We start from the raw sequence: 25,428 nt of genomic DNA on the forward strand, positions 1-25,428 counted from the left end.
CCTCTCCTTTCCCTTTTCTACCTCTCTCTTCCCTACCTACTTTCTTCCTTCACTCCTCCTCTCCTCTTCCTTCCCTTCTGAAATGGCAGCTGAGCAGCCCCGCTTTCATTTCAAATTATTTCTATTTCTTAATTACATATCTTCAATCATTCCTTTACATTCCTTTACATTGATCCTTCATCTCCCCCCCTCTCCCCTTCCCCTCCCCTCCCACCCCGACCATGATACTAATTTAACAACTGCAGTGATTCACTTGACAAATGTGGCGAGAAAAGTCGTAAAATATGGGTCATAAAACTCAACTGATCAAATTTCTCACTTAACCACCTACATTTTGGGCTCAATTGTGGCCGTAAGTTGAGAACTACCTCTAGTAAATCATGAGCCGATTTCTCCTCATGGAACATGGATTTCCTGTGTGAACTCCTGAGATTGCTCCAGAAAGTCCCTCAATGGTAAATCACATTTCACGAACGAATACATACAAATACAATAACCTTGTTTATGATATAGTTTACCTCATTAATTTAGCTTACCTTTTTGAGTCTCTTACAAGGACAACGGATCTTAACTTTCTGATTGCAATTCTGACAACACTCCCCTAGGTGACATATCTCTTTACACCGATGGCCACAAGGTAGCTGTAATGTCAGAGAGAAATATATGTGTCATGCCTTATGCACGGTCACTCATGCTCTTGTCACTTCCCGTTTGGATTATTGCAATGCTCTCTACATGGGGCTGCCCTTGAAGTGCACCCGGAGGCTGCAGCTAGTCCAGAATGCAGCTGCGCGGGTAATAGTGGGAGCAACTCGTTGCTCCCATGTAACACCAATCCTGCGCAGTCTGCACTGGCTTCCTGTGGTCTTCCGGGTGCGCTTTAAGATTTTGGTTACCACCTTTAAAGCGCTCCATGGCTTAGGGCCCGGGTACTTACGGGACCGCCTGCTGTTACCTGATGTCTCCCACCGACCCGTACGCTCACACAGAGAGGGCCTTCTCAGGGTGCCGTCCGCCAAACAATGTCAGCTGGCGGCCCCCAGGGGTAGGGCCTTCTCTGCTGGAGCTCCCACGCTTTGGAACGAACTTCCCCCTGGTTTACGTCGAGTGCCTGATCTTCGGACTTTTCGCCGTGAGCTGAAAATGCACCTATTTATTCAAGCGGGACTGGCTTGAGAGTTTTAAATGTTTTATTAATTTTAATTGGGGCTATTTATAATTTTAAAATTTTAAATTGTTTAAATTCTTGGCCATTTGTAATATGCTTGTTTTAGTTTTGTTTTTAAATGTGTACATTGTGGGCTTTTTTAATATTGGCTGTACACCACCCTGAGTCCTTCGGGAGAAGGGCGGTATAAAAATCTAATAAAATAAATAAAATAAATAAATAATGAAGCATAAATGCTCGGTTTTGCTTACTTGCATTTGTTGGTTATTATACTTAAATTCCTTGTACTTTGAGCCAAGGATGATAAGAAATTTTCTATACAGTTCATTTTAATGCAAAACTCTTTCCAGGCTAATATCAAGACAACGATGTAGATTCATCCACGTAGTCACCAGATGTTAAATGTTACTTCAGAATTTACTGTTCAAATCAACCGAAAGACTCTTCTTCTCCATTAGCTTTTAGAATTAAAGGAACTGGATGCGTTTGTCAGTGAGCATACCTGGTTTAAGGACTTTGGATCACTTTTGAAATCTGCCATGACGCTACTTATCAATTTCCAATGCTACATTACTATACTGCCATCAATAGTTTCAAATTATTGACAAATATTTCAATAATATTATATGACCATTATTAATGATACGCATATTGGGACTGCTAATATATTTATTATCTTTTTGTTATTCAAAATGAAATGTACTCAGACAACACGCTGTTCGTATAGGTATTTTTTTATGTTTATTAAAGAAAAATATATCAATAAAACATATAGTACTTAAAAAAAAACAATGCAAAAAGTAGTTTCAAATGTTTTACCTCCTTGGGGCACTGGTTTTTGCATGAACACAGCTCTTCTTTCACTTCTGCAGTAGCATTAGTGATTTTTCTGAAGAAATAGAAATTAATGGTCATTCATGAAAAAAAGAGACAAAATAAACAGTGAGTCAAGTTATTCATTGTCTTATTTTGTGTCAATCGATGTTGAACTGAGAAAGCAGACGTAAAACAGGTGAGGATAAAAAAAAAGGGAGATCGAGTTTGAATAATCAAATAAAGCCGGGTCAAGTGATTTAATATCAGACTTAGTGATAATCTCATGAGAATAAAATGAAGAGGTTTTATAAGGCAACACCTGAAATGCCCACTGTATCGCAGGTTAAATTGGGTAAAAATGCTTTGATTCAAACTAACCTGGCAATTAGGATAAACTGACCACTAATCCAGCATGGTCAAAAATAATAAGGTAAAAGGTAAAGGTTCCCCTCGCACATATGTGCTAGTTGTTCCCGACTCTATGGGGTGGTGCTCATCTCCGTTTCAAAGCCGAAGAGCCAGCGCTGTCCGCAGACATCTCCGTGGTCATGTGGCCAGCATGACTAAATACCAAAAGTGCGCGGAACGCTGTTACCTTCCCACCAAAGGTGGTCCCTATTTTTCTACTTGCCTTTTTTACGTGCTTTCGAACTGCTAGGTTGACAGAAGCTGGGACAAGTAACGGGAGCTCACCCCGTTACGCGGCACTAGGGATTCGAACCGCTGAACTGCCGACCTTTCGATCGACAAGCTCAGCGTCTTAGCCACTGAGCCACCGCATCCCAAAAATAATATTTATCAAAAATAATAGTCCCTAGTTTTAACCTTTAAAAAACCTAGTTTTTCAGGCCTTTTATATCTGAAACATATGCAGCAAACAAAAAGAAGTCAGAAAGACAGATTAGCCAGTCAGTACAACATGCTAATGCAGTAAAATGATAGTTCTTTTTACTTCTGCTAGTATATCAAGTTGAATCAAGGCTGATGGAAGACCCTCAGAAATTGGTACCTCCATCTACCATTCCAAACAGCACCCCCCCCCCAAAAACAATAAAACCAATTTGGAGCAAAGAGCCTGCTTATAGGATGGGGTTGGGGAAATAAGGCTGGCTGACAGTTCCAAATAGACCTATGTATATATATATATGTATATATACATGTATATAGGTCTTTGGTTGTTCGGGTTTTCTCCCGTGTAAAATTGGAAGTGTCTTGGCGACGTTTCGACGAAGTCTCATTCGTCATCTTCAGGCTTCAGCTTCGTGCTTCTGGGAGCAATGTGTGATCGCAGCTGTTTCTTCCTTTTAACTGCTAGTGGGGGTTTGAACTGATTGGGTGGGAGCTTGGCTGTGCTCTGATTGAATGGGGTTTTTTCTGTGCTCTGATTGGCTGGATCACACAGGACACACCCCCAGCCAATCAGAGCACAGAAAACCCCATCCAATCAGAGCACAGCCAAGCTCCCAATCAGTTCAAACCCCACTAGCAGTTAAAGGAAGAAACAGCTGCGATCACATTGCTCCCAGAAGCACGCTGAAGCCTGAAGATGACGAATGGTTTCGTCACGCCGCCAAGACACTTCCAATTTTACACGGGAGAAAACCCGAACAACCAAAGACCTATATACAAACACCCGTGAAAACCTCAGAAAACAAATACATGTATATGTATATATATCACTAACCCTGATGATGTTACCTAGTTAGGGTAATAAAACATCTGGAAGATAACAAGCAAGCTCAGAGAGCACCAAGCACCCCCTCAGACCTATGCACAATTTATTTACAAGTCTTCTTCTTCTTCATCATTATCATCTACAGCTGCCCATTCTGATGGGCAGACTGCAAAATATAATATGAGATGGAAACAATTAAGACATAAACAAGAGAACTGGGACTAACCACAACTATTTAAACAGCCCGTAAGTGCAGTTGCCTCCCACCGAAAGATTCTGACTATTTATTCAGAAAGAGGAGGAAACTGGTGTGCGTGTGTGAGTTTGTGTGTGTCTCATCTCAAAATAGCATTGTAAAAACGAAATAAAAATAGCTTAATTACCAAAAACTGAATATAGCAAAGATCGTTTAATTACGTACATGCATTCAATGTACAGGCTTGTCAGTTTGCAGTGACATTTTATTCGGATCATTTGGGCACATGCCGGACATTCTCCGGGATGGCATGGCAAAGGGCACGCATGAGAGCACCCAGCTGGTCGTGGCTTGGAACATCCTTCTTCACACTGAGAACATTCTGGACCTGCCTAGTAAAAAAGAGCAAAATGCGATTTATCATTTATTTGCTTTTTTTTTTTTTTTTGGACCGTCCGTTTATTTAAACTTATGTAAAGACGCTTGGCTCGCTCAAGTGGCAGAAAGTTAATATTTTTTATTTATTTATTTGTCAATCATATATAATATAAGAGGTAAAAGTATAATAATTTGGATACATGAAAAGAGTAAGTAAAAAAAGGAACATTAGGACAGGGACGGTAGGCACGCTGGTGCGCTTATGCACGCCCCTTACAGACCTCTTAGGAATGGGGGGGAGATCAACAGTAAACAGCTTAAGATTAAAGTTTTGGGGGTTTGGGGAAGAAACCACAGAGTCAGGTAGTGCATTCCAGGCATTGACCACTCTGTTGCTGAAGTCGTATTTTCTGCAATCGAGTTTGGAGCGGTTTACCTTGAGTTTGTGTTGTATTGTATTGGCTTCTATTGTATTGTATTGGCTTGTATTATATTTGTATTGTATGGTATTGGTATTGGTATTGGTATTGGTACTGGTATTGTATTGTATTGTATTGGCTTGTATTGTATATTGTATATTATATTATGTATTGTATTATTATATTGTATATTATATTGCTTATATTATTATATTAGCTTATATTATATTAAACTTATATTATATTATATTATATTATTATAATTATTATTATTATTATTGTATATTATTATATTATATTATTATATTATGTATTATTATTAATTATATTATTATATTAAACTTATATTATATTAAACATATTATATTAAACTTATATTATATTATATTAGCTTATATTATATTAAACTATATTATATTGTATTGTATTAGTATTAGTATTAGTATTAGTACTAATTATTATATTATATTATATTATTATATTGTATTGGCTTGTATTATATTATATATTGTATTAAACATATTATATTGTATTATATGGTATTAGTATTGGTATTAATTACTAATTATTATACTATATTATATTAGCTTATATTATATTATATTAAACATATTATATTATATTATATAATTATTATTATTATTATTGTATATTATATTGTATTATATTATTGTATTAAACATATTATATTGGCTTATATTGTATTAAACTATATTATTATATTAAACTTATATTATATTATATTATTATAATTATTAATTATTGGTATTAATTACTAATTATTATACTATATTATATTAGCTTATATTATATTATATTAAACATATTATTATTATATTATATAATTATTAATTATTATTATATTAAACATATTATATTAATATTAGCTTATATTATATTGTATTAGCTTATATTATATTAAACTTGTATTATATTGTATTGGCTTGTATTGTATTTGTATTGTAAGGTATTGGTATTTATGGTATGGTATGGTATTGTATTGGCTTGAAACGTAAAAAAAAACATATGCAGAAGCCATGTTGACTTTTGTTCTTCCTGCAACCTCCTCCCCGAAAGTCACTCCTAAACAAGGATAGGTAGGAAAGAGCCTCCTGTGCGACATAGAATAGAATAGACTGGACCTTGGAAAGCTTCAGTTGAGTCATGAAGTTACCACTATTTACCGTATTCTTCGGACTATAAAACACACTTTTTTGTCTCCCAAAAAGCGGTGAAAATGTCTGTGCGTTGAATATTGCTGAAGCCCCGCTCACTCGCCGGCCATTTTTTGGCCTCCGCATTGTCCTGTTTCTGAGCCTTTTTTCCAGCCTCTTTTCGGCCTGTTTTTGGTGCTTTTTTTGCCTGTATTCGAGGCTTTTTTCAGCCCATTTTTTAGGCTTTTTTGGGCTCGTTTTTTTGGAATTTGGAAAATGGAGCGCACGGAGGCCAAAAACTTTTTTTTGTTGTTTTCCTCTTCTAAATTTAGGTGCGTCTTATAGTCCAGTGCGTCTTATGGTCTGGAAACTACAGTAAATATATTGAAAAGAAAAATGTCCCCAAGGACCTGCTATTTGCAACGTCTTCTGTTTTACGCTATATAGCAGTAGTAGTCAACTTGGTCCCTACCGCCAACTAGTGGGCGTTCCAGCTTTCATGGTGGGCGGTAGGGGTTTTTTCCAATACTGAAGCACTTTCCTTTTTTTTATTTTATTTAATTGACTTTTTAAAAAAATTCATAGCATTATTTAAAAACATTTTCATTAGGTTTACATAAAATTCCCCGTGACAATTTAAATTTCTGAAAATATACTATTTGTATCGCCCGCGCATAAGTTTGGTTCACGTTACCTAAGTGAAACTAAATGGCGCTATAGTGCGACCGCAAACAAAAGAGCCTCGTCCCAGAATAGCTCGCGCATCTCCCCCCACACCACCCAGCTGTAACAGACAAGCAGAGCTGATAGCCAGTGCCCCCCGCAAACCCAATCCACGATGCACGAGAGGCATGCACAGACGTCGATACACTTTATAAATCAACATTACTGTGGAACCGGTGGGCGGTTAGAAAATTTTACTACTAACAGAGATACAAAAGTGGGCGGTAGGTATAAAAAGGTTGACTACCCCTGGTATATATCATGAGGAGGCTGCCTGAAAGGAGGCCACGGCCCAGCCTAGCAGCCCAGAGGCCCAGAGATTCCAGGACGGGCATTGAGGCAGCTGGAGGCCAGCTGAGTGGCAGTGGCCCAGTGCAAGCAGAGGCCAGCTGAGCAGTGGCAATGGAATGGAGCCAGGTGGCAATGGACAAGTGGCTGAGAGCAGCAAGGCGGAGGAGCTGGGCAGCAGTGGCACAGCGCTAAATGGCAGTGAAGTGGAGTGCCCAGAGCAGCACACTGTACCCAAAAACCCCAGCAGTGGCCAGGCAACCGAAAGGCAAGAAGACAGGGATAAATTAAAACATTTCTAGATGGGGAGGAAAGGGATACATTTTTAAGGCAGGGAGTAGAGGGCTAAGAGCAAAACATCTCCTAGAAAGCAGCCAGAGATTTCCTGCAAAAAGAAGTGTTGCTGTAAATCTCAAGTCCCTGTTTAGGATAGCTTTTTTGGAGAGAAAGCAGAAGTGGTTGATCGAGTAACAACAGATCCCATCTCTTCCATTCTGCCCTTGCCTGCCCCACGTGTCCTAATTTGTGCTTTTAATTTACTTATATTTTAATGTATATGTATCAGAGATGATATTCAGTTGGTTTGGACCGGTTCACCTGAACCGGTAGCGGAAATCGCGGGTGAACCGGTAGCGGAAATAGCTGGTGGGGCTGCCCATCTGTCCCGTCTCAATGCCATCCTATTTAGGCATGTCTTTAAGGCTGGGTGCATGCGCGGAAGGCATGCACACCAGAAAAGCACATGCACAGAAGGCTGGGCACATGCGTGTACATGTGCAGATTTGCAAACCAGTAGGGTATATCACCCCTGAATAGCATCCCTGACAGGTATATTTTGATTGTAAGCCGCCCTGAGTCACCTTATAGTAAGATAGGCAACCAATAAATTTTATAAATAAATTTAAGTAGATTTACAATCCTATTTAAATTGCTGCGTAGATCTCTGCCATTTTTAAATACCTGATTCATGGGGTCCCTGCCTGATGCCACAACTGTAACAACAAGCAAGAATGAATAACTACAGTAAAGGCACGTCTTGCCGAGTCTGTTTGGGATGAGTTTGACCCTGTGGCTCCCGAGGACGTGGACAGGCTGTTGGGGAGGCTTCACGCCACGACATGTTTACTGGACCCGTGCCCTTCCTGGCTGGTACTGGCCACTCAGGAGGTGACACGAGGCTGGCTCCAGAGGATTATCAACGCTTCTTTGTTGGAAGGGGTTTTCCCTGCCGCCTTGAAAAAGGCGGTGGTGAGACCCCTCCTCAAGAAGCCCTCCCTGGACCCAGCTATTTTGGGTAATTATCGTCCAGTCTCCAACCTTCGCTTTGTTGCGAAGGTTGTAGAGAGTGCTGTGGCGCGATAGCTACCCCAATACCTGGATGAAGATGTCTATCTAGACCCGTTCTAGTCCGGCTTCCGACCCGGATACAGCACGGAGACAGCTTTGGTCGCATTGGTGGATGATCTCTGGAGGGCCAGGGACAGGGGTTACTCCTCTGCCCTGGTCCTATTAGACCTCTCAGCGGCTTTTGATACCATCGACCATGGTATCTTGCTGCGCCGGTTGGGGGGATTGGGAGTGGGAGGCACCGTGTATCGGTGGTTCTCCTCCTATCTCTCCGACCGGTCGCAGACGGTGTTGACAGGGGGGCAGAGGTCGACCGCGAGGTGCCTCACTTGTGGGGTGCCGCAGGGGTCGATTCTCTCGCCCCTGCTGTTCAACATCTACATGAAGCCGTTGGGTGAGATCATCAGTGGCTTCGGGGTGAGATACCAGCAGTACGCTGATGACACCCAGCTGTACTTTTCCACCCCGGGCCACCCCAATGAAGTTGTTGAAGTGCTGTCCCGGTGTTTGGAAGCCGTACGGGTCTGGATGGGGAGAAACAGGCTCAAGCTTAATCCCTCCAAGACGGAGTGGCTGTGGATGCATCCCGATTCAGTCAGCTGCAGCCGCAGCTGACTGTTGGAGGCGAGTTATTGGCCCCAAAGGATAGGGTGCGCAACTTAGGTGTCCTCCTGGATGATCGGCTGTCGTTTGAAGATCATTTGACGGCCGTCTCCAGGAGGGCCTTCCACCAGGTTCGCCTGGTTCGGCAGTTGCGCCCCTTCCTTGATCGGGATGCCTTATGCACAGTCACTCATGCGCTCGTTACCTCTCGCTTGGATTATTGTAATGCTCTCTACATGGGGCTCCCCTTGAAGTGCACTCGGAGGCTTCAGTTAGTCCAGAATGCAGCTGCGCGGGTGATAGAGGGAGCTACGCGTAGCTCCCACGTAACACCGCTCCTGCGCAGACTGCACTGGCTGCCTGTGGTTTTTTTTTTTTTTTTTGTTTACATTATACCCGCCTTCTCCGAAGACTCAGGGCGGCTTACAGTGTATAAGGCAATAGTCTCATTCTATTTGTATATATTTACAAAGTCAACTTATTGCCCCCCCAACAATCTGGGTCCTCATTTTACCTACCTTATAAAGGATGGAAGGCTGAGTCAACCTTGGGCCGGGCTCGAACCTGCAGTAATTGCAGGCTTTGTGTTCTTAATAACAGGCCTTACCAGGCAGAGCTAAACCGGCCCTTTTCCGAGTGCACTTTAAGGTGTTGGTTACGACCTTTAAAGCGCTCCATGGCTTAGGGCCTGGGTACTTACGGGACCGCCTGCTGTTACCATATGCCTCCCACCGACCCGTACGCTCTCACAGAGGGACTTCTCAGGGTGCCGTCCGCCAAACAATGTCGGCTGGCGGCCCCCATGGGAAGGGCCTTCTCTGTGGGGGCTCCCACACTCTGGAACGAGCTTCCCCCGGGTTTACGCCAAATACCTGACCTTCGGACATTCCGTCGCGAACTGAAGACACATCTTTTCATTCGCGCGGGGCTGGCTTGAATTGAATTTTATTAATTTTAAATTTTTATTAATTAATTTTAAATGGGGTTTTTAGTTTATGCTATGTTTTAACTTCTTAGGCTAATTTTAAAATAAGTTTTTTTAATTTGCATTTTAAATTGTATTTTGTATCATCTATTTTATTTTTGCCTGTACACCGCCCTGAGTCCTTCGGGAGAAGGGCGGTATAAAAATCAAATAAATAATAATAATAATAATAATAATAATAATAATAATAATAATAATAATAATAATAATAATAATAATAATAATAATAATAATACCGTATATACTCGAGTATAAGCCGAGTTTTTCAGCACGTTTTTTGTGCTGAAAAACGCCCCCTCGGCTTATACTCGGGTCTATACGGCTTATACTCGAGTTTTTTTTTTTTTTTTAAGCCCCTCGGCTTATACTCGAGTATATACGGCTTATACTCGAGTTTTTTTTTTTCTTTTTTTCACATTTTACCGGACGGCGCGGGGAAGCCCTGCCGGTGCAGTGAGAGGCGGGCGGGGGCCGCCAGCCTTCTCAGCTGAGGAGGAGGGTTTCCCCAACCGGTAGGTGCCTCATTTCCCACCCTCGGCTTATACTCGAGTCCCCAGTTTACCCCAGTTTTTGGGGTAAAATTGGGGACCTCGGCTTATACTCGGATCGGCTTATATTCGAGTATATACGGTAATAATAATAATAACAACATTATTCCAAATTTTATTACTATTGGAAAGGATTTTACATTGAGAGGCTCCATGCAACACATATATACCCTAGTTACAATGTAATGCACCTGTTAAAAAGGCTCTGGTCTTATGAAACCAACTGTTTTTGCCACTGAAAAAGTTACTTACCTTTTGCCTATCACTGTTGGCATCTTTTTCAGAAACTGTGTGGCATTCTTTCAGGCAAGTATGATTCTGGCAATCCAGCCACCTTCCACAGATTCTTTTACAGGAATATGGCCCTGCAGTATGACACGGCAATGGGTTTATCTGAAAGATTGAGATAATTACTTGAGGGGACACTGTAAACAAGCTTCAGCGTTAATTCTACAAGCTTTCATTCAAGGCAAAGTGACGCATACCATTTAATCCTCCTTATTTAGGTCATGTTGTTTCAATCATAGATATTCTAAGCAGATTACAACAGTAAAGCCATAATCGTTAAGGTTGATCACAGTCAGCCAAATGTTTAGACTGGATTTAACATTTTTATCCGCCTACTGAGTCCTTCCTAAGATACAGTGACCAGACGTCCCGCTTTTTAATAATTTGTCCCTTGTCCTGCGGCAATTCCAAAAAGTCCCGATTTTTTTTTTGTTTCACTCCCATTCTGGAAATGTGAGGCGGCAACGCAAGAGGAGGAGGCGGAGAAGGGGGAGTGGCGGAGAAGGGGGCGCGAGAGGGAGGAGAGACGCTGCTTGTCTTCACCCGAGAGGAAGAAAAGAGCCGAGAGGAGAGCCGAGCCTGCCTGGAAGAGCGAAGAAGCAGCAGCCAGTCCTCCTCCTTCAGGCAGGTGGCAAGACTCAGCGCGCATGCGCAGCCCCCCCACCCCGGTCAATGGTGTCCCGCTTTGCCATCGCTGAAATCTGGTCACTTTATCCTAAGAGCAGTTGTTGTTGGGTGATGTTAAAGGTATAATCACATACGGATTGTTCAAAGTATTATTATTACTTAATAAACGCTGCCCAACTCCGATAAACTCTAGTACAGTAGAAGGCAACCAATTATTGTGGCACACATTTCATGCAACAATATCGAAAGATAACTGGTTCAAATTTTGATAAGGATGCGACTATGGGGCCGTGATGGCGAACCTATGGCACGTGGGCCACAGGTGGCATGCAGAGCCCTCTCTGCGGGCACGCGAGCCCTCACCACAGCTCAGCTCCACCGCGCATGCACATATGCCTCCCGCCAGCCAGCTGATTTTTGGGTCTCTGCCGCACATGTGCGGGACAGGGCGCATGTGGGAGACACGTGTGCATGTGCAGGGGGCGGGGGAGCGCGGGGGTTCGCACGCACATACACAGGTGGGCGTGGCACATGTGGGGGGGTCATGTGCACATTGCACTATGGGTTATAAGTGCAGGGAGGCCTACTAGGCCCAAAATGTGCGGGGGGTGGTGCAGCATGCGCCCCCCATGGCCCATTTTTGCTCCCAGGAGGCTGTATGGAGGCCTACTAGGCCCAAAATGGAACGCGAGGGCACGGGGTGGGTGGGTGTCACACTCATATGCGCAGGGGGGCGTGGGGCATGCATGGGGTTGCACACGCATTGCATTGTGTCGCTTTCGGCACGCAACAACAAAAAGGTTAGCCATCACTACTATAGCGTTTCAATGAACTAGATAAACTATTTAGAACCATTTCATTGCGGGAACAGAGCAGTGTAAAGAGACAGACTGAATTTTTAAGTCTATCACTCGTTTTCCAAAAATTCTGTTGCTCATGAAAAAATCTTTCACCTGAGCTTTTGGAAAAGAATACAAAATGAATTGAATTACTGTAAAAAAAAATCCTTAGGATTTTGAAAGAATGAAAGCTAGATGTTGGCAATAAAAGTTACCGAAGTCTTTCACTCTGCTTAATGAAATAAGTGGTTTCGTTCTGCTGCTGTTTGAAGCTACATTATTAATCTGATTCTCAGCTCTTTTTCTTTGACCACTAAATCCTTTTTCAGTCAGATAATAATAATAATAACAACAACAACAACAACAACAATAATAATATCTGACTGAAAAAGGATTTACTGGTCAAAGAAAAAGAGCTGAGAATCAGATTAATAATGTAGCTTCAAATAGCAGCAGAACGAAACCACTTATTTCATTAAGCAGAGTGGAAGATATAAGTATTCATTTTCCTATTTCCTTCTGAAGTTGATCACCATGATAGGCAGTACTTATTGGACAACTACACTTATGAACGTAATAGGATTGTGATGCTCATTTGGTTTTGGAATGTTAGTGATACAAGCATCATTAAAATAAACTGCATAATGCTAGATTCAAATTCTTTATTATAAAAATCTAAAATCACGGATAGGCGGTGTAAACTATTATGCAAGTTCATTTATGAAGATGTTGAAGAGTCCTAGGCCCAAGACAGAATTTTGAGTGCTCCTCCGCATACTTCCCTCCCTGTAGTTATTATTCCATTAAGGACTATATGCTGAATATGGTTGGTCATCAACATTTCACTATTCCATGTAAAGATCTGGAAGAGTGATTATATTTCAGAATTCTTATAAAAATAATCTGAAGACAAGAGTAGGAAAAAACCAGAGATAGACACCAACCAAAGTTATTAAATACAGAGGAGGCTTATGAAGACAGCCGCCAATAGGAATTCTAATCATGCTAGAGATCAAATGCTGATGTGAGAAGGAATAAGGAAGAGGGCCTCTGGTGGCTCAACAGACTAAGTCTGTCTGTTATTAACACAGCTGCCTGCAATTACTGCAAGTTCAAGTCCCATCAGGCCCAAGGTTGACTCAGCCTTCCATCCTTTATAAGGTAGGTAAAATGAGGACCCAGATTGTTGGGGGCAATAAAGTTGACTTTGTATATAATATACAAATGGATGAAGACTATTGCTTAACACATTGTAAGCCGCCCTGAGTCTTCGGAGAAGGGCGGGATATAAATTCAAATAAAAAAAAAGAAGAGAAGGAAAGGAAAGGACAACATATACATGGAAAAAAGAAATATAAATGCCAGGAGCCTATTCAGAATATTAAGCAGGAAGAGATAGTCTCTATTAACATATGTATGCCTGAATCAGCTATGCCTTATCTATCTATCTATCTATCTATCTATCTATCTATCTATCTATCTATCTATCTATCCATCCATCCATCCATCCATCCATCCATCCATCTATCTATCGTCTGTCTGAATTTTACCTGGAAATTTTGTATTCTGATTTTTCTCTTAATACAAAAAAGTAATATTACTATAACTTCCAGAGTTTCGTAAAGTTCTCTCCCTCCCAGCATTTGGAAAGACAATTTTACTTTGTTGGTCTTTCAACTCTAATTAAATGTTCATTGGCATTATTGCCTTATAAATGGACAAGTTACAACAACAATAAAACGATGGCCTCCATTGGCCATGAAAATATAATGCAGTAAAATTTTAAGAGCAGATTGACCAAAAAAGGGTGGAACTGTCTTAATCTTTTCATAATTTCTAAAATGCGCTGAAATACATGTTGAAAGATTTCGTTCAAAATTACTGACCCCCTTTCATCTTCTGACATTTTAAATGGACATTTCTGTACAACATGCTCTAGTCTGCTGCATTTGTGCATAATTTTTACTACAGGTAGTCCTCGATGTATAACAGTTCATTTAGTGACCATTCAAAGGTACACTGGCACAGAAAATAATGACTTATGACCAGTGGTGAAATCCAAATTTTTTTCACTACCGGTTCTGTGGGCGTGGCTTAGCGGGCATGGTGTGGCTTGGTGGGTGTGGCTTGGTGGGCGTGGCAGGGGAAGGATACTGCAAAACCCCCATTCTCATCCCACTCCTGGGGGAAGGCTATTGCAAAATCCCCATTCCCATCCCACTCTAGGGCCAGCCAGAGGTGGAATTTCCCAGTTCTCCAAACTACTCAAAATTTCCGCTACCGGTTCTCCAGAACCTGTCAGAACCTGCTGGATTTTCACCCCTGCTTATGACCATTTTTCACACTCATGATTGGTTACTTGATTTACAGTCGGACACTTGACAATTGACGCACGTTTATGATGGTTGCTGTGTCCCAGGGTCATGTAGCAACATAAATGTAGGGCTCAATTTTGGTCGTAAGGTGAGGACTACCTTTATAGTGAATATTTTGGTACAATAGTTTTCTTCTGTGACACATCCCACTCCCAACTGTTAATGTCCACCTCCACTCGTATCCACCTGAAAAAAGTGAGCCCAAAAGCTTTTGTACTGATCTTTCCAGACATCACATCATCTGCAAATACCAGCCTACTGGAAAGTTGAGAAATAAGAGCATCAATCTACACTCCTGAAACATAATCCACACTTGTTCTAAATTAACAATCTATGCCAGATGTTCTAGTCTGTTATTAATGGCATTTCCCCCCCCCAAACCTGAGCGATCTGAATACAGGCCGTTGTTAAGGTATTTCTTACTAACCAACGTCCGTTTTTATGGATATTATTATGATTAAATTAGCCTTAACAGTTTACATTCCTGCCAGTCTACATGTTTTCTAAAATATACATACATCGGAACGAGACATCTTGTGTAATCACCGAAAGCATAACATTTTGTACTAATTTTCTTCAGACCTCCCTATCGTTTTGTTTTTTTTAAATCCCCTGTTGTTTTGCAATAAGAAATTATACTTAGATGACTGGCTGATTACAGCCTTACGGAATTCAGTTCATCAAAATAATCCCTTTTTACTGAAGGACACCGATCGTTATTTTACTCTCAAAATTCAAAAACTGAAACAGGTTAAGTTTAAATGTTTCCTTAAAGTTGTAGCGTGTACATGCTGGTGAATTTTTAATATATTGAATTGGGAACTGGGTTTTTTCGCTAAGTTTTGGGAAGTGGTGTAACCCATCTTAACAGATTCTCAGAAATACACACTTCAAGGTTGGTAAGGGGAGAAAAGGAACAAGCTAGAAAGTAGCTGGGAAGATCAGAGGTGTCGATTCTCCACAATCCAGTAGGTCAGGGGCGTCAAACTCACGGCGTCATGTGACCTATCGTGACATTTTTTCCTTTGCTAAACCAGGCATGGGCGTGGCCAGCACATGACGCATCCAGCCTGCGGGCCGCGAGTTTGACAGCTCTGCCAAACAGCACTAGGTTGTTATAATCATGTACTGTTAAGTTGTACTGTGTGTCTGGCAACCTTTTTTATTTACAGCACGAGATAAATAAATTTATTACTACTATTTAATATTAAAGCCACTCTTCTGGTCACAATGTGCTATTAGATAGAAAAGTGGTATCAGTCACATAGAGAAAGCAAAAGAAATACTTGGTCAAACAATTAAACTATAGAAGACTTTCTGCTACGAACATCCAACAACGTCCCTTTCCATGCCTGGAAAGAATAATATGCAAGGAATGTTTTGAAGTGCTACAATCTTCTCCTTAACTGACTCTTAAAAATAATTATTTCCGCTAAAAATAAAAACTTTCAGGAATTAAAAACGCTACCGTATTTTATGGAATATTAGTAAATTAGAAAGAGATAATCCAAGAAAAATTAGCAGAAAAATTAACCATTACAACCGAACGTGTGAATCCTGTCTCTGGTATTAAATTAAATTTAAAAAAAGGAATAGAGTGACATGATAGCAGTGTTTCAGCACTTGAGTCTGTAACAGAGAAGAGAGGGTCTGTCAATCTATTCTCCAAAGCAGGGGTCACCAACTTTTCGGATTTCAGGGACCAATAAATTCATAATTTTAAATCCTATGGAGCACTAATATGATTTTTTTTTTAAAAAATAGTATTTAGTGCAATATAAAAAATGCAAATAATTTTTCTGTGGACCACCAACATTTTCTCATGGACCAGCAGTGGTCCATGGACCACTGGTTGGTGACCACTGCTCCAAAGGACCTGAGCACAGAGCAAGAACTAACAGGTGAATATTCTATTTCTAAGAAATTCAACCTAGAACTAAGGAGAAATTTCCTAACGATGAGAATAACGATGAGCCTTTATTGTCATTGTACATCATGTCTAGAACGAAATTGGTTTTAGCCTCACGGGTGCAATCCATGACAAAAAAAGACAAACAACATAAATAGTATAAAGAATAATCCCTATGCAAGTAATTAGGGGGAAAGAAACAAAAAGAAAAACTAGTCATATGTTTCCTGGTGTGCGTGGAGTGACTGTGGTTGCGTTTAAGAGTCTGACAGCCCAAGGATAGAAACTATTTTTAAACCTATTTGTTCAGCTGACTATGCTTCGATGTCTTCTGCCTGATGGTAGAAGTGCGAAGAGACACTGACCAGGGTGTGAATCATCTCTGAGTATCTTCCTTACTCTGCTAAAGCAGCGAGACCTGGCGATGTCATCCAGTGGTGTTACAGGGCAACCTGTCGTGTCCCACTCCTCCGCTGATGGCCGGGTCAGGGAAATCCGAATCAGGCGTGCCACTGTAGCTCTGCCAAAGTCCTAGCAAAGTCCTCAGGGCAGGCAGGAGACCAGAAAGTGACTTCAGCAAGATATGTTTAGACTTTGCCTGACTCAGAGAATGCCAGAAAGCAGATCCTTTATATAGGCCATGGGGTGTGGCTCCATGACTCAGCACTTATCCAGGCCTGCCCCTCCCTTCCTTCTGTTGCCTCCGCCTATCAAGTCTTCTGACGCAAGGGTCACTCCAGTCTGCAGCTGTTGGCAATTGACCTCCCTCAGGCTCACATGCTGTGGAGGAGGGGGAGGAGTCTAGTTGCTCCGTTTGCCTGGGCATGGAGCCAGAACTGGGGGCTGGAGGTATTTCCTCCTCTTCAGCCTGTCTGGGCATGGAGCCAGGGCTGGGGCCGGGAGGCATACTAGGACATTCCTCCGTGTTCGGAAGCAGATAAGAAGGCCCCGGCTGCGGTGAGATCGGACGAGACACAACACAACCAATGGTTTCTTGTGCCAAATTGATCGTTCTCTGTCCAGGGTATGTCTGTCCACAGCAGTTAAACCAGCGCACCATATCGTAATGCAGTATGTGAGTACACTTTTTATCGTGGACTGATAGAAAGAGGTCATCAGCCATTGTTCCACCTGATTTTTTCGCAGGACTCTGAGGAAATGAAGTCTCTGTGGGGCCTTCCAAATCACCAGGGATGTGTTGTTTTTCCAGTTAATCAGTGGAATAGCTTGCCTCCAGCAACAGTGGGTGATCCATTACTGGAGGTTTTCAAGATTAGACTGGACAACTATTTGTCCAAAAAGGTAAAGGGTTTCCTGCTCAAACAGAGGATTAGACTAGAAGATCTCCAAGATCCCTTCCTAGCCTGCTATTCTATGTTCTATGCTCTAGAACAGGGGTAGTCAACCTTTTTATACCTACCGCCCACTTTTGTATCTCTGTTAGTAGTAAAATTTTCTAACCACCCACCGGTTCTATGGATATATCATTGGTTCAGGTTTTCTTAGGCCTCACAGCCGGGAGAACTTGATTTGACCTTTTTCAGTGCTACATGACAGACATGATTAATAGTCTTTCCCTGAATTAGGTTTCTATTCCGCCTAACCTCCCCTGAGTTAGATGCATAGTTTTGCTCTCCCTGATTTGGGCCCCTACCTTTCCCTGAGCTAGTTTTACATTCCTTAAGTTGAGTTTCTATTCAGGTAAAACGCATGATTTCCTGAAAAACACGTGGTATTTTGCTAATACGTATACTCTAAACGCTTGCTGATTGGTATAGCTAAGTTTCTATATGCTAATTCCCTCATTGCTGTAATTACCCCTCCCTGCTAAAACTGCATAATAAAAGAGACTGTTGCGATCTAAGGGGGATCTTTTTACAACATCTCTTTTTACAACCCTTTCTTCGTGCTATCTCATTTTGAAGAACTCCTGGTGTGGTGTCTTTTATTTGGCTTCTTTCGTCCTTGCGAGGACCCACTAAATTGTCTCAGCGAGGGCTGAGACCCGTTCCTGCGGGAACCCAGGACAACATTAACAGGGAACCTAGGACAACAAATAATTGTTGCAGACCAACAGCAACATCTGGGGGCTCGTCCTGACCTGTTGTGTTGTCCAGAGGCGTGATCGTTGTCTAGCGGTGCGTCACCTTCACCCTCATTGCTTACCCGTCCGGGACGCGACACATGCATACGTAAGTAATGAGCTCCTCGAACTCGAAAGTCTCATCATGGCATAGGAATGAGCTTTACTCTCTGGTGAAGAAGGCTAATTGTTTGCAAAAAGTTAATGGCACCACTGTCTATCCTCTTTCTAAGAAATCTCTTACCTCTTCTCTATCCTAATTCTCCTACTGATTCGCCTGCTCCGCTCTCTTCTACTACGGATGAAAAAGTCTCTCCACCTCCGTATGAATCTTCTTCTGTCTCTGTAGCTGCCTCTGCTCCCCCTGCAGACACAGCTCTTTCTCCTTCTGCAGCGTCTCCCCCCCCTTCGGAGGATACAGACTTAGCTGCAGGCACTCTCTCTGCCTTGGTTGCTCTTTCTTCTCTTTCTCTAAGAACTGAACCCCCGATATCGGCTTACCCTTTAAACCTCAATCCAGCAGGAGGAGGACAGCCGATACATGACAACATCAATGTACGGGTGCTTAAAAATTTAAAAGAAGCTGTTACTTCCTACGGCATTCACTCTCCTTTAGTTCCTATGTCTGCTCATTCCTTTCCCTCCTCCTCCCTTTCCCCCCACTCTGAACCTTCAAAGCATATTGAGCTAGAAAGCGTATTGTACCAAATGCCTGTTTCTTCCATCCCTGCTTTGAAAACTGCCTCCTTTCCCCTGCCTGCCTCCCTTCCCCCAGAGCACCCCTCCCTTTCCCCCATGGGTGATCAGCAACTGATTTGGTTTAATTGCTTCTCTATATCTGGAAACAATCTGGAAAAGAATTTGCTCACAGCGACTACATGGGAAACATTGGGAACTTTTTTCCATGAAAGTCCAAGAGCCCCTGTAAAAATTTTGTCCATCTGGCACATGATCCTTGAATGCCTCATTTTACTTGCAGACGTCACTTAGATCAAAAATGACTTAAAAGGATCCACAATCACAGTCATGATTTAAACTGCTGAGTTTTCTCAGACAAGTTCCCCAGGTCTTTAAATGTTGTTTGATGATGTGTGTGCTTGTGTATGTATGTATGTGATCATTTTCAGACCTGCATAAGAATTGTAGAGATAATTGTGATGCTTGATTTGCATGGAATGTGTGTATGTGCAAAACTCATTGAGAAGGTGTGAAATTTCTGTGTTGTTTTTTGGATTTGCAAGAAATGTGTGCATGTGTGAGAAATTGTCTCTGCATGTGTGTGTGTGTGTGTGTATCTGTCTGCATAAATTCCGTATGCAAGCAGCCAGGTACTTTTGGAAAAGAAATAAAACATTTTTCTTTCCTTTTGCAAGCAAGTGAGTTACTTTTGGATTTTTTTCTCTCTTCATATGCATGAGAGTGTCTTTCCAGTGAGTTACTTTTAACTTTTTTTTTTTTTTCTGCCCTCTGGCTTATCTTAACTACCCCCTTTTGTTCCTTGCTGTGCCAGGAAAAGGCGGGCTACGGGGGGAGAACCATTCACCCCCACTCCATTTTTTTTTCTTCTCTCTCTTCTTTCTTGTCTGAGAAGGGAGGGACAATTAGGCTCTCTGGAAGCATTGCTTTTGTAAAAAGCTATGTAAAAAACTATGCAGATGTATTTTCTTTTTCACCATGAAAACAATTTTGATTTTAATTTTTAATCATGCATACAATTTTGGTTTTGCTTTTAATTTTCATTTTTTAACTTTTTGAGGTTTAACCTGCCTGATTAAACCTATACCTTTATAAATGTTTTCAAAGCACTGAGTTGACTAAAAATGTTTCATTTAGCTTTGTATTTTTGCAGCTGTTAACATACATAATAAGAGTTGGAAGGGACCCTTGGAGGTCTTCTAGTCCAACCCCCTGCCCAGGCAGGAAACCCTACAGCATTTCAGACACATGGCTATCTTCTTATGTATGGATGCATTTTTTTTTTAAGCGTAAATCTGTTTTTTGGAAAATGCACTTAGGTTTTCCACATAAACAGACTCACCCTAAAGCTTCCGCCATGTTTTTCTTTTTTGAATCAGACTCAGTGTGCCCCTTATTTGCTGTTTGTGTTTCTTTTTCTTTTTTAGCAGCACAATATGTGCCCTGTTTTAGGAACTATTTCAGAGGTGAGTTAGAAAGTTATAGGATGTGATAAGTTAGAAGGTTACAGAAAGTTTTTGATAGCATGGATTTGTTAGTGACCAACTTCCACACATGAATAAAAAGGGTGGGAGTTGGGTTTTTATTGATTGATTGTCTTTTTCTCTGTCTTCCACATAGTATGTTACTCAAATAGTACAAACTATTTTTCAATCTTACTTGTCCCCTTCTCTTGATTCTAATCTCACTTCTCTTTTCACAACTTTACAGTCTCTCATTTACAAATGTACACATCCCTATTTTGTTACACATATACGTAGCTATCAACCTTTTCCTGGTTTTCTCCAGGAAGGGAACAATGTAGCAGACGCTGCGGCCTCTGCCTCCTCTCTTTTGACACTTTCTCCTGTCTCTCCTTGGGACAGTCACTCCTATTTTCATCAAAACAAAAAGGCGCTCATGAAACAATTTGGCTTCACGGCTGCTGAGGCATCTGATCATACATCAATGCCCTACTTGCAGCCGCCAAGGTAACTCTCTTCCGATGGGGGTCAACCCCAGAGGAACAGTGGCCTGTCAACTATGGCAAATGGATGTAACTCAATATCCATCCTTTATACATATTCAGGTTTCATCATGGCTACCTTGCAAAGGGGTGAAACCGCAAAACAAGTTATTAATCATTGTATTCGGACTTTCGTAACGTTGGGATGTCCAAAAACTCTAAAAACTGACAATGGACCAGCCTATACGAGCTCTGCCTTTGCACAATTTTGCCATCGCTGGTCAATAATCCATAAATTCGGCATTCCTTTCAATAGCCAGGGCCAGGCCATTAAACAGGCCTTGGACAGACACTTGGGGTCAAAAGGCATCAGCCCCCCGACACTCCCGGCGTTGCAAAATGTATTAAATGTTTGCTTGTATTCATTGAATTTTCTTAATCTAACCGGATCTCCTGCCTCCACTGCTGCCTCGAGACAGTTTTCCGCTCCTCCCCTCCCCTCTTCTCGTCCTCTGGTATATTATAGGCATCTTCCGGATCCAGCTTGGAAAGGTCCAGCTCAATTGATTACCTGGGGAAAAGGCTACGCTGCAGTTCAATTGCCTGATCGAGTCCTGTGGGTTCCGGCTCGCTGTGTTCGCCCCTGTCATCTCAATCAACCAAAAAAGAAAGATGAAGATCCTCCTGATCCTATCCCTGATCTCTCTTGCCTCTTCTGTCTCTAATGCCTCTTCCTCTCTTCCTAAAAATTTCCCTTCTCTCTGCTACTCATTTTTCCCCTGGCGTATCTCGCTTCTTGCCCTCTTCCCACGTTTCTACCCCTGCAGCTCTTCGTTTGCAGCGCTCCTTATCCGGAGCACAGCAGAACCTGCATCGTCCCGCAAATTATACTTGGACTATTTTGGACTTCCAAGGAAGCGTCCTTCATTCCATCTCTAATCGAACTCTGTGGCCTTGGTTTCCTGCACTCTACTTTGACTTTGCTGAAATGCTGGTCGGCGCCCATGGATTTAAACATAAAACAAAATGTAATCCTTCCCCTCGGGACGTCTGGTCAATTGGTCCAGGCCTGTATATCTGCCCAGGACATCTTACTGATCTCTCCCACCTAGATGAATGTGGGACCATCTCTGATTGGTATTGCAAGTCCTGGCAATGTGTGTCAACCGGAAAGATTTGGTGGACTGCTCCCTATACTACTGACTATATCAAAGCTGTACTAGGCCCTGATAACAATTTGCCTTGGAATTCCTGCTCCAATTGGGCCTGCTGCGGCGTTCGCCTCAATCCTATGACTGTTACTTTTACATCTCATGGAAGGAATCTTCCGATTACTGAATGGCTTAAAGGGAAAAGATGGGGGGGAAGGTCGAGAGATAATTCCGATTACAGACATCCAGGAAATATATTCATAATTCGTCTTACCATGTCCTTAGAAACATCCCCACCTGTGGGCCCAAACAAACAAGTCAACTCGCCCTTTTTACAGCCCTTGATTAAAAGCAACAATCCATTGGTGTCCTTGGTCTCCTCTGCGCATGATGCCCTTGTGGCAGCCCGTACTTTTCCTAACAATGATAGTAGATGTTGGCTGTGTCTGTCTTCTCAACCCCCTTTTTATGAGGCCATAGGTTCCGCCCTACCTTTTACCAATAGCACCTCAGATACCGGTTGTAGGTGGTCTAACTCTTCTATAACGGTATCCTCAATTGAAGGTCAAGGTTGTTGCCTTGGGTATGTACCCTCTAACTTTTCTCACTATTGTATTAATGCCTCCTCGGATGCCTATACTTCCTGCACAATATACTTGTCCAAAGAAAGACTAGGACTTGACACTGGAGGGTGGACTATAATACACACTACTCTATCAACTGCAGATCTTTCCAAACGTTTAAATGGTCAGTTTTTTATTCCTTCCAATGGCTCTATTTGGGCCTGCTCTACGGGTGCTACTGCATGTGTCAGTGGAGACATTTTACACACAAAACACGCTTTTTGCATTCAGGTTTATCTTCTCCCTAAAATGTCTGTTTTTTCCAATAATGAGTTCTTTTCTCGCATAGAAACACCCCAATACCTTCCACGAACCAAACGGGAGGTGGTTACTACTATGACTTTGGCCCTTCTCCTGGGCCTAGGAGCCACTGGTGCTGCAACTGGAATCGCAGGAATGGTTGTGGCTGACAAAAACATCCGCAGGCTCAGTATTGAAATAGATGCTGATCTCAAACGCATTGAGCAATCTATGGTTGCCCTCCAAAATTCCCTGACCTCTGTGTTATGGGGAGAGTTCTAGCATTTTTGAAACAACGACTAAACAGTATTGGAGATGATGTCCTCTTGCTAAAGAACACTGTTGAAAATGAATATAAACAACCTCTTTTAGAATTAGCCTCTGAGGCTGATGAAGACTCTGAATCGGGAACCATTCCTTTGGAAAAGTGTACTGACTCCCTGCGGGGTCTCCCGGAGGGGGGATCCACTGGGGATGTCATAGCTTTAGAAGAATATTACCCATCTTAAAAAATAAAAACAGAGGACATATGGATATATCATTGGTTCAGGTTTTCTTAGGCCTCACAGCCGGGAGAACTTGATTTGACCTTTTTCAGTGCTACATGACAGACATGATTAATAGTCTTTCCCTGAATTAGGTTTCTATTCCGCCTAACCTCCCCTGAGTTAGATGCATAGTTTTGCTCTCCCTGATTTGGGCCCCTACCTTTCCCTGAGCTAGTTTTACATTCCTTAAGTTGAGTTTCTATTCAGGTAAAACGCATGATTTCCTGAAAAACACGTGGTATTTTGCTAATACGTATACTCTAAACGCTTGCTGATTGGTATAGCTAAGTTTCTATATGTTAATTCCCTCATTGCTGTAGTTCCCCCCTCCCTGCTAAAACTGCATAATAAAAGAGACTGTTGCGATCTAAGGGGGATCTTTTTACAACATCTCCTTTTACAACCCTTTCTTCGTGCTATCTCATTTTGAAGAACTCCTGGTGTGGTGTCTTTTATTCGGCTGCTTTCGTCCTTGCGAGGACCCCCTAAATTGTCTCAACGAGGGTTGAGACCCGTTCCTGCGGGAACCCAGGACAACATTAACAGGGAACCTAGGGCGACAAATAATTGTTGCAGACCAACAGCAACACGGTTCCACAGGAATGCGCCGTGTATCGTCGTCTGCGCATGCCTCTCGCGCATCGTGGATTGGGTTTGGAGGGGGGGGGGGCGCCAGCTACCAGCTCTGCTTGTCTGTTACAGCTGGATGGTGTGGAGGGGAGATGGGAGATGCGCGAGCTATTCTGGGACGAGGCTCTTTTGTTTGCGGTCGCACTTTAGCGCCATTTAGTTTCGCTTACGTAATGTGAACTAAACTTATGCACAGGTGATACAAATAGTATATTTTCAGAAATTTAAATTGTCACGGGGAATTTTATGAAAACCTAATGAAAATGTTTTTAAATAATGCTATGTTTTTTTAAAAAGTTAATTAACTTTTAAAAAAAGGAAAGTGCTTCATTATCCAACAAAACCCCTACCGCCCATCATGAAAGCTGGAACGCCCACTAGTGGGCGGTAGGGACCAGGTTGACTACCACTGGACTAGAAGATCTCCAAGATCCCTTCCTACCCTGCTATTCTATGTTCTATGCTCTAGAGCTACCAAAATACTTTCAGCATGTCAATTGTCCCACCAGAGGCAAGAATACTCTAGACCATTGCTACACAACACTAAAAGATGCTTATCGGTCTTTACCACGTGCAGCTGTAGGACACTCTGATCATTGCATGATTCACCTTGTATCTGCTTACAGGCAAAGACTTAAAGCCACAAAACCAATAATTAAATCAGTGAAGACCTGGACAGAGGGATCAAAATTAAAGCTACAGGCATGCTTTGACTGCACTGATTGGAATATTTTTAAAGATACCTCTGCAGACCTGGATGAACTCACAGATACTGTAACATCATATGTCAGCTTCTGTGAAGACCTATGTGTACCTACAAGGAACTTGCGAATATACAGTAACAACAAACCTTGGTTTACACCTAAACTTAAGCAGCTACGACATTCCAAAGAGGAAGCCTACAGAAAAGGTGATAAAATGCTGTACAATCAGGCCAGAAATGCACTAACAAGGGAGATCAGAGCAGCAAAAAGAAGCTACTCTGAAAAGCTAAAGAATCAGTTTTCAGCAAATGAACCAGCAAACATGTGGAAAACTCTTAAAAATATCACCGGCTATGGCAAACCTCCTTCCCAGGCTGAAGGTAATCAACAACTGGCAGATGACCTGAATGAGTTTTACTGCAGGTTTGAAAGGAAACTACAGCCACCTATCTCCACAACCCCATCTCAGA

General features: G+C 42.0%; 1 protein-coding gene and 1 long non-coding RNA gene across 2 annotated transcripts in view; one reads left to right on the forward strand and one right to left on the reverse strand.

The window, feature by feature from the left end:
- Window positions 1-25,428, reverse strand: part of NFXL1 (nuclear transcription factor, X-box binding like 1) — a 92,591-nt gene that overhangs the window by 16,601 nt on the left and 50,562 nt on the right. The window contains exons 16-19 of the mRNA XM_058192978.1: window positions 10,553-10,693; window positions 4,081-4,247; window positions 1,988-2,057; window positions 537-641 (exon numbers count right to left, since the gene is read on the reverse strand). Coding sequence (XP_058048961.1) covers window positions 537-641; window positions 1,988-2,057; window positions 4,081-4,247; window positions 10,553-10,693 — 483 coding nt within the window. The remainder of the gene's footprint in view (window positions 1-536; window positions 642-1,987; window positions 2,058-4,080; window positions 4,248-10,552; window positions 10,694-25,428) is intronic.
- Window positions 17,826-21,717, forward strand: LOC131203077 (uncharacterized). The gene is made up of 2 exons (XR_009156295.1): window positions 17,826-18,530; window positions 21,589-21,717. It is a non-coding gene; the product is annotated as an uncharacterized LOC131203077 (long non-coding RNA).

This window comes from Ahaetulla prasina, chromosome 8 (assembly GCF_028640845.1).
Source record: "Ahaetulla prasina isolate Xishuangbanna chromosome 8, ASM2864084v1, whole genome shotgun sequence".
Lineage (NCBI taxonomy): Eukaryota > Metazoa > Chordata > Lepidosauria > Squamata > Colubridae > Ahaetulla > Ahaetulla prasina.